At 46.8% G+C, this 12,954-nt stretch overlaps 1 protein-coding gene across 1 annotated transcript; it reads right to left on the minus strand.

The window, feature by feature from the left end:
* Window positions 1-11,172: 11,172 nt before the first annotated feature.
* LOC125540791 (putative 2-oxoglutarate-dependent dioxygenase AOP1) lies at window positions 11,173-12,598 on the minus strand. Its single transcript, XM_048704350.2, has 3 exons — window positions 12,138-12,598; window positions 11,712-12,042; window positions 11,173-11,635 (listed from the first exon to the last, which is right to left on the minus strand). Exons 1-3 carry the CDS (start codon window positions 12,494-12,496, stop codon window positions 11,360-11,362), a joined length of 966 nt encoding a protein of 321 aa, XP_048560307.1. The 5' UTR covers window positions 12,497-12,598; the 3' UTR covers window positions 11,173-11,359.
* Window positions 12,599-12,954: the final 356 nt, after the last annotated feature.

The raw sequence follows: 12,954 nt of genomic DNA on the forward strand, positions 1-12,954 counted from the left end.
GTTGCTCATCATCATCATCATCATCATATATAGGTTGAGTTTCTACATCGGTACTGGATTGTTTTCTCTAACCTATATATGTGTCGGTTTCTGTTAAATCACGTGCTAACATTATTAACGGATAGTCAGCTCATATGAGATGTATCTAGCTAGAATGGTTAGGTTGATTCTCAAGTTTTATGAATGATGCGCTAGTTTTAGTAGATCAGCCCAACCAAAACTGAACCTGTAAATGATTAGTTTAGTCTTGAAGTTTTATTTATCAGGTTGCAGCTGATTTTAGCCATCGATCGGATGAGCGCTTTTTTTTTTGCAAGTTTGAGATTCTCACTGCATCAAAATTAGTGTTAATCTTCAGCAAAACTTGTTTTCCTTCTGTGCACTCTTTATTGAGCATTTGGTCTACATCTGCATGTAATGCTATGAGGCCTCATCTATCAGAATGGAACAGTGTCAAGCACAAGTGCACAACAATCTCGTGCTACTCTTTGAGTGCAACACAATTAGTAGGATTAACATCTACACTATCACAGTGCTCGTTGTGTGGCCTTGAAAAGGAAATTCCAACATACATATTTATGATGAAATATTTACATTACGATGAAATATTTGGAGGCCTGTTTGTTTGAGTGTGTCGTTGAACAAAACAGTTGCTTCTCGACAATTTTACATGTTTGAAAAAGCTAGTCAGAGGTCTAACTTAATGAACTGGAGATGGCATTTGTGCAGTGAATCCTTTTCTTGGTCATCTACCCAAGCATCACTGTTGTCTGCGTTTATAGGTTTCGTCCTGTTCATAGACAGTCTATGATTGAAACCTGAGAGCGAGAGGTCAGTGATATTTTCTTGCCTACACTGTGAATGTAACTTGTTGCATAAATGAAAGCAGGCAAATATGTTTGCCCTGGTCATACATAACAGGTACAATCTACAAATAGTAGTTCTTTATTTTTGACCTCGCAATTATTTGATTCCCCCATACACACATACACACAGAGTTCATACTCACTTTGGAACATAAATTAAACCTGTTGCACCCACACGATAAAGGCAATTTACTAAATTTAAACTAGGGGCTAACCAGCGGTCGTCTCTCGTAACTAACCATCACTTGATCTACCCTCCCTCCCCCTCCCATGTCACTCCCGCGAGCGACCGGGGGGGGGGGGGGGGGGGTAACTGCCTCCCCTCCTCGCCGCCGCCAGGCAAAGCCCGCGGGCGTCGCCGGCGGGGCTCTTCATCCTTTCGCCCTGCGGCGGCGGCGGGCATTGCGTCGTGCTGGCGAGGGGCGCGGCAGCGAGCTCTGCCCGTGGGTTCACAAGCACGTGGCGGCGGCGTGGTAGGCTTCGCAGGCGTCCGCACGTCCTAGGCTGGGGCGGCGACTGGGTCTGGCGTGGCCAGATCCGCGGTCGCCGGCCTTGGACGGCACGGGCCTCTCACTGGCGGGGCGCGGTGCATCTGTTGTGGCTCGCATGGCTGTCGGTGGCCGGTGTGCAAGGCCCGACATGGCGCCTCCTGTGGTCGTCTCAGGGACGGATCTGATCGTTCGCGCGTCCTCATCGTCGGCCGGATGTCCGGCGGGCTCCTCGCTGATCTTACCTAGAGGCAGGGGTGGGGCGTTGCAGGGGCAACGTGAGGAGGCTGGCTAGAGGGATGGGTGGTCTACCCACCCGTCACCGACCCGGGGACCGGGGGTGTGCCGGTCGAGGTCTCGCACCGCTCCGCCCCTCCTCTTTTCCCTGGCCTAGTTGCCTCCGGCTTCATTTGTCGATGTGTTGGCGGCTCCAACGATGGCGGGGGTCTACTGGTGGTGGTGATTCGTTCCTTTGGGCGGTCGTTGGGGGTGTCAGGTGGCAGGGCGGCGGCTCTGTGGTGGGAGTCGCGGTGTTCATGAGCGGAGCTCGCAGCTCGGGTGCGGACTGGCAACCTTGGTCGCGTGGGCGGTGGGGTGGCTCGGGCTCGGCGACCCGTGGTGATCGGAGATGGAGAGGTATATCGGGGTGAAATCCTTGTTTGACCACGGTCAGACCGACAGTGGCGGCGTCCGCGGGCGTCGTCCCCTTCCTGTAAGCTCCGTCGCGGTCTCTCCTGATTCTCCGTGGTTCTCCGGATGAAATTCTTGACCTCCGGATCGGGTGGTGTCGGGGCTCTGGTGTCGTGCCCTTTCTGAAGGCACTACCTTGGAGCTTGCGGTTCGTTGACAGTCAGCTATGTTCTTCACGGTGGCTTGTTCTCGGTGGAGGGCTCCCTCACCTTCGTAGTGATGCTTGTTGTACATCCGTTGTCCGCTTCGAGTTGGCTTAGCTGATCTCCAGCACCTTTGTATCTTGCTTTGTGTGTGTGTGTGTGTGTGTGTGTGTGTGTGTGTGTGTGTGTTTGGGTGATGTGTTGTATGGTTCAGTTGTACGAGGGTCGATGCTTTATATATAAAGCGGGACGAAAGTCTTTTTTAGTTACTAACCATCACTTTCCCTCTAGGACCAGGAACAAATTTCTCCCATTCATCCTCTGGGAATGGAGAAACCAATGTGAGCTCAAAGATCCTAAGCAAATAGCTCCATATCACCTTGATTTGCATGTAAGCAAAATCCGCTCCCAAGCAGGCATGTCTCCCACTACTAAACGACGTGTGCGATAACTTGCCGCCAACTCTGTCCTCCTCTCTCCCGGGGCTAAACCGATATCACTATTAGGAAAAGGCATACTAATGGTGCACCAGTTTTGCCTACTAATGGCGCATCACTATTGCGCCATTAGTATCACGCCACTAGTATTTTTTTACTAATGGCGCACCACCCAATGCGTCATTTGTATATAACACCATGCGCCATTAGTATGCCTCCCAGGGGCCATATTTAACCATGTGCTTTGGCACACTAATGGCGCACTGCGGATAGATGCGCCATTAGTATACTTGGCATACTAATGGCGCACTCTGTCTTGATGCGCCATTAGTATCCTTTGGCATACTAATGGCGCACCTTGTGGTGATGCGCCATTAGTATGAATATTTGTTTTTTTACTTTTCTGATTTTTGCACAGGTTACAAAATATATTATTTGACAGAATATAGACAGTAGCACACAGCAACAGCAGATTCATCGAATACAATAGAAGATTAGTCTCCGAATACAATTCATCATATTAGTCTCCGAATTCAAAAGACCGAACAAAGATAAAACATTACAAGTCTCGAGACCACGAGTATCGAGTTTGTCGGAAGTAATACTAATCCTAACAAGTCCTACTAATCATCATCATACAACTTCTACTCGTTATTCATAACAATTCATACGATCATCATCTTGATAGTCATCGAACCAACCCTACTTAATTGTTCTTAGCACATGATCATCAGTATTAGGCAGGACCTAAATACCCTATTTAAGCTAAAATAGCATAAAACAATATAGACCCTGACTCTCCATTATGGAGAATGGAGAGCATCCTGTCTCCAATTCTTGCGCTTCGCTTCCTTTTGCTTCCAAGAAGCTCCTTACGACTGTCCATACATTTTTTCCATCCTTTGATTTTCATGTCTCCACTTCTTTTAGAAATCTCGTATGGACAGTTGAGATTCGTAGGACGATCTGGCTGTATGTTCAAGACATTAAGACTACCTTTCTGATACATCATATGAGGCACACAATTCTCTGGGATTATCTGTTGAAAAACATAGTAATAACTTCATAGTTAGCAATGATGTACTAATTTTAGAAGTATGCAAAAGATGCACGGATGTCGTAATAGTAAAAATCTTACCAGGGTATCTCCATGGTAGTTACCGTAATTGAACACATGCACTAGTGGCACGTATTTACCATAATGTTGAGGAGTTTGATTGTGGATAATGTAATTCTCAATGTCAGTACAAAATCCGACCAGATGATTTTTCTCCTTGTAAGTTAATTCAGAGCCATCGGTGTAGTGGGTTTTGTCTACCATCTCCCGCACATTCTTTGAACAATAAAAATAAGCTGTCAATGGAAATAAGCTGTCAACTATTTTGAAATAAACAATATAAATTAGCTAATAACTATGTTTGAGAAACTCACATAGCGGTAGAACTGGAGGCGTATCAACAAGGACCCAAATGTCCATATTGTCTTGGTTAATGTCAGGATTACCAAGATCCATGGTGATAAGCATACCCTCATCACAACCATACATCTTGCAAAATGCTTCCCAATTTTTGCAACCAAAATGGGTTACGCTCTCAGAATTATATAGATTTACTTCAAAGTCCACATCGTGATGAGTCCTTAAGTGAATTTTCTTTGTTTCAGAAATTTCATGGTCTTCAAAATCCATCCTCTCCAAGACATAGCGTCTTGCATGGCATGGGATAAGCTATACTCGAATTGTAAAAGATGAAAATTACACGTTGAAATAGTTGAAGTCATGCTTAATTATGAAAATAACACTTGTCGTCATTGTGTACCGTTTCAACTTCGAAGGTCTCCTCAAGCTTAATGCTGAAGCGCCGATCATCGTCCAGGAGAGGCATGTCGCACAGACCTCGATCGTCGTGGCACCAGTCGCACTCCGCCGGGAGACTTTCGTCGTCCGATGATGATGACGACATATCCTACGTTCATAATTCAAAACTACATCATTTAGGGTTTGTCGACACCGAGGCATCCTAAAGATAAGCTTTTATCATTTAGGGTTTGTCGACGCCGAGGCACCCTAAAAGCCTAAGCTTTCATCATTTAAGTTCTTATCGACACCGAGGCACCCTAAAAGCCAAGGTTTTATCATTTAGGATTTGTCGACGTCAAGGCACCCTAAAAGCCTAAGCTTTCATCATTTAGGTTTTGTCGATGCCGAGGCACCCTAAAAGCCTAAGAGTACATCATTTAGGTTCTCATCGACACCGAGGCACCCTATAGAAGCCAAGTTAAGTTTTCATCATTTAGGGTTTATCAATGCCGAGGCACCCTAGGTTGGGCCTAATCACTTGGCACTAATCACTTGGCTCTATTGCCACCTATGTTGAGTTTATCATCTAGGGTTTATTGATGCTAAGGAGAATTCTAAGTTGGGCCTAATCACTTGGCTCTATTGCCACCTATGGTTTACTGCAGCAAGAATGGCGGGGCAGTTGATCCTACTTAACTAAGTACTACGATACCCTGGCCCATGCATTAGTCGCAAGTACCCCATATGTCCTATTTTTAGCAAAGTCATGCTAAAATTCACAGAAAATTTCAGCATGACCTTTGCTGAAAATAGGACATATGGAGTACCCGAATTTGCCGGAACGGAAGTTAATCGACATTCCGACAGACTCAAGGGCCTCTCGGGGTACCTGCAAATTCATCACGACACAATGGTCGGAGACAAAACCCAGCCACAGACCATATGGTCCTCTGCTTTTATATGGAAAAAAAATCAGCTCAACTTATGTGAGCTTCCATTCCAGATATAATAGGTCACCAAACAAAAAATCATCCAGATATAATGATACAGCAAAGAAACAACTTAATCCATGCCTCAGCTTATGAACAGTCATTACTTCAAATACAGAAGAAGGAACAATTTATTTGTGACATAGTTACAAATGATGACAGAATAAAGCAACACCCCGCACTAGCCTAAAAACAAGTGAAGTTTCACCCATATAAGAACAACTTTATAAAATCAGAGAAGTTGCTAAATTTTTTGTATCCTTCATATACACTGGAGTACAATGCTTTATAATGTTCCATCATCATTACAGAAAATTGACAATTGTCCATAACAGTTAACTGAAATTTTTCCTCATAGCTTGGGTGGGTTAAGTACTAGGAGACTTTGTAATGTGCAGTACAGGTGCAGTAACAGGCTTCTGAGTTAAGAAAATATTTTTGTTTGATTTTCAAACCACACACTTACTTTCAACTATAAACAAAACTGACTTCTTGTTAATGAAACTCATGGTGGAAGTAACTACTAGCAGCATGTCATTATCATGGCAGTCCACTATATATTTTTATGACAGAATACATCATTATCAGGGCACATTATGGCCATTTTCTTACATGATGGTAACTGTACCTAACTGAATTTTTTGACAGTAGCTCAAGTTTTTGACAGTAGCTCCTAATAGTAGCTCCTAACTGAATTTTCTGTTTAAAGGGAAGGCTGACTTAAGTGGTAAGATGATACAATTTTCATAACATAACAATATATGCATCTTAATATAACACCATCTCCTAACAGAAATAGTATCCAGATCTACTAGGGGGCAAAGTAGAACTGATATTCTTTTGCTGACCTCTAGTACAAGGTATAGAAGAGGAGGTAAGAGAAGAAATAGTGACATTTCTATTAGCAGGAGACTTTTTCTCTCTTCTAGAAACAGCAGTAAATTTCTCCTCCTCTTCCACTACAGTATCATGCCAACTTAGACACAGGGAGGCAACATTTCCATTCGAGTCATGAATATCTAAACAGTGTTCAGTTTTCTTACTAATTTGTTACCTGGATAATTCCAATTCCTTGAGAACATGAATAAAATCAAAATTATCCAGAGGTATATCAACACCCATCATTGATGCTCTAAACATAATCTCCTTAGCTACTTAATTCCCCAACCCTAGCTACTTAATTCTCCAACCCCTTTTCTTGTCCAAAATTCTCCAACCCCTAACCCTAGAACACATCAGAAGGAAATCAAGAGGGGGAAGAGGGGGAAGCGGCTCGGGTGCTCACTAGGGAGGTCGAGGGCGACTCGGGGTAGCCGGAGCTAGTCGAGGCGGCGCGAATTCGGCGTCGAGCGGTGGCGATGGTGGCCGAGGCGGAGGAAATCGGCGGGCGTCCGAGGGCGTCCGAGGAGGCGCGGGGGGCGGCGACGGAGACGGAGGCGCGGGGGCGGCGGCGGCGTGGGGGCGGCGACGGAGAAGGAGGCGCGGGGGCGGCGACGGCGTGGGGGTGGCGACGGAGACGGAGGCGCGGGGGCGGCAGCGGCGTGGGAGCGGCGACGGAGACGGAGGCGCGGGGGCGGCGGCGGCATGGGGGCGGCGACGGAGACGGAGGCGAGGGGGCGGCGGCGGCGTGGGTCGGGGCAGCGGGGGAAATTAGCTAGGGGGGCGAGGGACAGGGAGGAAGGGGATCTGGCGAGAGGGATGGAATTAGCTACGGGGGAATCTTACTAATGGCGCACCCCGGGCGGTGCGCCATTAGTAATCTTTTTTTTACATAGCAATGGCGCACCAGGCAGAGGTGCGCCATTAGTAATCTTTTTTTTACATAGCAATGGCGCACCAGGCAGAGGTGCGCCATTAGTAATCTTTTCTTTTATATAGCAATGGCGCACCAGCCAGAGGTGCGCCATAAGTAATTTTTTTTGTTGCATGTAATAATTTTTTAGAAAATGAATATGAATATGAAACAGTAATATTTTTTTATAAAAACAGTAATAATTGTTGTTTAACAACAATTGTAGTCTACACTTTTTTATTATTATTTTTTAAAAAATGAAGAGGGGAGAGGAGGCGGAGCTCACCGGGGAGCGGGGGAGGGTGCGGGGGGTGCTCGTCGGTGGTGGTGGAGCGGGGGAGGGTGCGGGGGCTGCTCGTCGGCGGTGGTGGAGCGGGGGAGGGTGCGGTGGGTCGTCGGCGGCGGTGAAGCTAGCGGGGGAGGGTGCGGTGGGTCGTCGGTGGCGGTGGAGCTAGCGGGGGAGGGTGCGGGTGGGATCGAGATCGAGATGGAGGGGGAATCAAGATCGAGATGGAGGGGGATCGAGATCGAGTGTCCTCATGAATATTCAATATTTTATCATATTGAATATGAAAAAATATCATCAAATTTGAAAAAATATTCATGAATTCAAAAAGTGCCCATGAAATTTAAAAATATTCATGATATCAAAAAGTGCCCATGAAATACAACCGAGAAATGAAGACTACGATTTAAATATAGTCGATCTTAGCTAGCTATCTGTTCATAATCTTCTTGCCCTTCTTTTTCGCAAATGGAGTTCTTCTGTGGAACGGACGTCCTTTAGGTAGGGTGGTCCTGCTTCTTCTTGTGGTGTATGTTGCTACTTCATCATCGTCGTCATGTTCGATCTTCGGGTCGCCGTACTTGTCGAAGTCTTGCTCATTGGCTACTCCATCCATTCCGATGATCTTCATTTTGCCTCTCCTCACGACAACATGATTGGGCTTTGACGGGTCGGTAATGAAGAAGCATTGGTCCACTTGGGAAGCCAGTACCCATGGCTCATTTTTTCGCGATGACGTTTGCGCCCGCGGTCTTGGATTTGGCTTCGGGTATAACTATGGTGGTGAAATACCGGTCTTCTTTTAGGACGCTCTTGGCCCATCTGACACGGAACATCGGGACCTTCTCTCCAGCGTAGCTCAGCTCCCAGATCTCCTCGATCCTTCCGTAGTATCTGTCCTTGTCGTTACCGGTGTAGGATTCCATCGTTACCCTGGAGTTCTGATAACCATCGCTCTTCATGTCCTTGTCCTCGGTGTAGAATGTGTAGCCGTTGATATCGTACGCCTCATAGGTCATCAGGTTGTGCTCGGCGCCCTGTGACAAGGCGAATATGAGTTGTTCTTCCGTGGAAGAATCCTCATGTAAAGGGTACGACAGAAGCTTCTGCTTGAATTCGGATGTAACTTTTCGAGTAGATGATTTTTCATATAAAAAAACTTTTTCATCCGAGTTCGTACGCAAAAGTTATGCCCATTTTACAAATTCTCGAGAGATTTCGCAAATAAAGTCGAAATTCATATTTGTAAATTTTCACAACAACTAGACCACATATCACATGGGAAACTTATTTTCTTTTATTTTTTTGACATTTCCGTCATTTTTGTTTATTTTTTTAAAAACTGAAAAGGCGGTCCAAGGGAGGGGGGGTGCATTCGGTGGAAGTGGTGGCCAAGTTACTAATGGCGCACTAGTAATGGCGCACCGTGGGTGGTGCGCCATTAGGGCGCACCGTGGGAGTCGTGCGCCATTACTAGTTCAACTAGTAATGGCGCACCACTCCCACGGTGCGCCATTAATAGTTTTGAAAAAAATTTAAAAAAAGTTTTTTACTAATGACGCACCGTAGATGTGGTGTGCCATTAGTATTTGGACACTAATGACGCACCAACACATGGTGCGCCATTAGTATATAGTAATGGCGCACCACATGTCTGGTGCGCCATTACTGTCAATTCCATCTATAGCCCTTTTCTTAGTAGTGTATGGATCATACACATGCGGATCTCTATAGATGTACGACAGATTGTTGCCAACCACCGTGAAGCTTGCCAAGGTATGCCCTTCGGAGATCTCATATTTTTCGCCTTCTCTGGTTCGCAGAGTGAAGCTCTTCTTCGCCTGGCGGATTAGCAGAGGTGATGCAGAGTGCATCCTTAGTGCCTCCTTGATGGAACAATGCAAGGTGCCCATCTTCGACAAGGTGATGTAATCTACGGGCTCTCCGTGTTTCCCAATGAGTTTCTTCTGCTTTTTGATTGCGGTTGTCATGTACTGTTCATGGCTGAGTAAGCAGGCTCTCGTCTAGGTTGTGGTGCTTGAGCTGGCGTGATGCCCACGGAACAAGAGGGCGATTAGTAACCCAGTGATCTCTTCCTCAGTCATGCAACGCTTGTCCCTGTACTTCCCGTCTATGAAGTTATATATGTAGCACGTCGGCGCCGACACGGCCTGAGCTCTTACGTGATCTCACTATGCCACGGAATATTTCTCCTAGCTTAGCACGCGCTCTGTCACGTCACTTGTGGGATGGGATCAGGGGATAAGGGAGGAAGAAGCTGATCAGGTGGAAGCCATCTTCACCGAGATCATGGAGGAGTGTGCACACTTCGTCCGACATCTTCTCGCGGATCTTCTCTGCTAGCAGGCACCTACAGGCCGAAATAAAATGAATTACATCCATGTTCATACACCAGTTAGTGACGACTACAGCTGAAGGAGTGCCACCATCGCTCCTCCCTTATCGAAGATGGTCAAACCTTATTGTATTAGGCAGTCGGGAAGTCGTCGTGCTGAGGCACCAAAGGACCAGCGCACCAGAACGACAACCGTCGCAAATGATGAGAATTGTATAGAAGAAGGATCGAACTTGTAGAACAAGTACGCAGATGAAAGAAGACTGATCCGAAGCAGATCCATGAAAGACAAACATCGACCAAATCCCGCAATATCCACTGGAGAAACACCTCCACACGCCCTCCGATGACGCTAGACGCATCACTGGGACAGGGGCTAGGCGGGAAAAAACTTATTCCATCTTCAGAGAGTCGTCGCTGGGACACAAACCTTAGTCAAAACTAAAAAAAGACCTAGAAAGGGAGCAGGAGCCCTCCCGCAGGCGAGGGCCATGATCCACCACGCCTCCATGGCCCTAAGGCCACAGACAACGAGGCAGATTGGAGGCGGCACCGGTTGGAAGCGGGAAACCATAGTTGGAGACGATCGTGGGCAGGAGGTGTTTTGGGTGTGACTGTTGTTGTTGTTGGCTTTGGTTTCAGTATAGTCAGTAATAAACATAGCACACATGAGAATTGACATAGCGTCATGATATACCGAGTAAATTTATTCCGTTGTAATAACCATTTGCTGTAACGTGCGAAAAAACAGAGTGGAGATGTTGCTTTTGAAGAATCCACATACTTTTGAGCTAAATTAAGATGTTAGGAAATTGAGCTAAATGAAATATGCAACATGAAGCTAGACAATAGGAAGTCGTAACAAAGCCTGACCTAGGCCCTTACTGTGTGCCCATGTGGACTTCGAGGACTAGAGCTTTGCAAGAGCTCATCCTCGTCCTCATTTTGAACCCAAGCATCGATCACTCTCTAAAAACCTGCCATTTTATCCTTTGAATGTTCTGATTTCGACCATTATTCCAAACTATGTTGCTGGAACCTTGCATGAGGTGATTTTCATGTCTAATCATGATTACGAAAACATTATGTATTACTAGATGATAGTGTTAAGTACATAGTACAAATTATTCCATGGCTCCTCTCTAGATCCGCTACATGTTGCAACCTGGGGATAATAAATTGACCAAGTTGCCCTCGTGGTTGCGATAAGCCTAGTGAAAAAGAACTGTTCGTATAAACTTGACGTCATCGGTAAATATAAAATAACATAAAAATGTTCGATTTGCCATGGTCAAAAGTCTAACGTCAGATTTGTAGTCAAGTCCTGAATATTATTAAGAAGATATTTAACTAAGATAAAAGTCTGAACAAAACTGAAAAGATAAGAAAACATTATTCGACAGATAAACCCATAGGAGAGCGTACGTGCTCAACTATGTAAGCACAGGCGAAAATAAAGGAAAAATGTTCCATGCAGAGTTCCTTCCGCGGTCATATCTTCATCGGTGAATTCATCACACAGCTGGTCCATCTAGATCTTTAGCTACTCCGCAGAAAGCCTTGAGCGCGTCGCCTGATTTGCGGCCTTCGTCCGAGTACTGGAAGGCGCTGTACTCGTAGGGATCGCACGGACGGTAGACCAGAGGGTGGCCCTCGTCGACGAGCTGCTCCATCGCCCGCACCGTGGAGCCTTGGGTGGGCATGCAACCTAGCACCACGGAGAAGCGCTCCCGATTGCTCGGCGTCCTGACACGGTGGAGGCAGGCCCGCACCCGTCCGTTGGTCACCACCTGCAGCCAGACGGTTAAACAATTCAGTACACTGCCGGGGAGGGGAAGAGAGGTATATATATGGCTTTGGCTTTACGTTGAGTAGCTCGCCGGCGAGGATGACGACCGTGTCCGGCTCAGGAGGCACGGCGAACCAGCTTCCGTCCTTGAGCTGCACCTCCAGACCCTCAACCTCGTGCTGCACGATGATGGTGGTCATGCCGTAGTCACGGTGCTCCGGCAGGCTCAGCTTGGACGTGTTCTCCTCCGGGCAGATGCCGTAGTAGGACATCCTGAAGCTGTAGCAGAGCTGGTCGCGGTGCGAGTCGAGGGTGTGTTCGTCTCGGACACCGAGGCCTTCCAAGACCATCCTCGTCACCGTCTTCTCCAGGCTGACAGCATTCTTGGCGAACTCCCCAACCGTGTCACTGGAGTGAAACAACAACAATGTTGGGATCCATGCATGTCAAAAATATATTGTATATGTATAGAGCGGATGATGAAGAACCATGTGCTCTCTCACCAGAAGGCGGGGTTGCCCTGCGGCCAGAGCAGACCGGCGAAGTCGCTGATGTGGCAGGCGTCGGTGACATCCTTGATGCGCAAGCTCTCGTACGCCATGCCGGGTATCTGCCCGATGTACCCTCCGTACTGCATGTCATTGTTGGTGTTGCGTTGCTTGGCCTCCGCAGGGAGCGCGAACAGCTCCGGCATGGCGCGGCCGAACAGCGCCTGCCGGATGTCCTCGTCCAGCCCGACGTGCTGGACATGCACCACAACGCAGCCGTGCGCCACCATGGACGCGGTCACCGCGTCCCGGGCTTCGTCCCACCCTGGCCGGCCAGGCTCCAGCCCTCGAAGGTCGACCTTGGTGATCTCCATGAGCTGCTGCACAGTGCTGGCCGGTATTCTGGGTTTCGTGCGTGAATTCGTCCCTTGGTGTTCGATCGGAACGTTCTCTTGGATCTTAATTGGTGTGAGTTGCTTGATCGTAGCAATTTATAGCAGTGTGCGTCTCGTCTAATGCTTGTACTAAAGATACTTATTTTGCGATGGAGAAAGTAATCTTATATATCTTATATATTAACTAATTGGATGCATCATACGATATCACGTACCTAATAAATTAAAAAAGAAATCTCTGAATCACGTATGATAAAAAAAAAGAATAAACAAATCTCAGAATCAAGATCACAGCTCTAGAAAAATAAACTTGGAACAATCACGTATGATAAAAGAAGAGATCTCATCGCCATAAAAAGAAGATCTCACGTGCCTCATAAATGAAAAAACAGATCTCAGAATCATGTTCGATGGAAGAAACAGATCTCACGTCCCTA

This window comes from Triticum urartu, chromosome 2A (assembly GCF_056163025.1).
Source record: "Triticum urartu cultivar PI428250 chromosome 2A, HENAU_Tu73, whole genome shotgun sequence".
NCBI classification, from domain to species: Eukaryota; Viridiplantae; Streptophyta; class Magnoliopsida; order Poales; family Poaceae; genus Triticum; species Triticum urartu.

Bases quoted from the DNA above. Each gene is read 5' to 3' on its own strand.
- LOC125540791 (XM_048704350.2), bottom strand. From the start codon at position 12,496: ATGGAGATCACCAAGGTCGACCTTCGAGGGCTGGAGCCTGGCCGGCCA. The intron at 12,043-12,137 runs GTGAGAGAGCAC...GTTTCACTCCAG, and splicing joins CAGGGCAACCCCGCCTTCTG to TGACACGGTTGGGGAGTTCG. The intron at 11,636-11,711 runs GTAAAGCCAAAG...GTCTGGCTGCAG, and splicing joins TCGCCGGCGAGCTACTCAAC to GTGGTGACCAACGGACGGGT.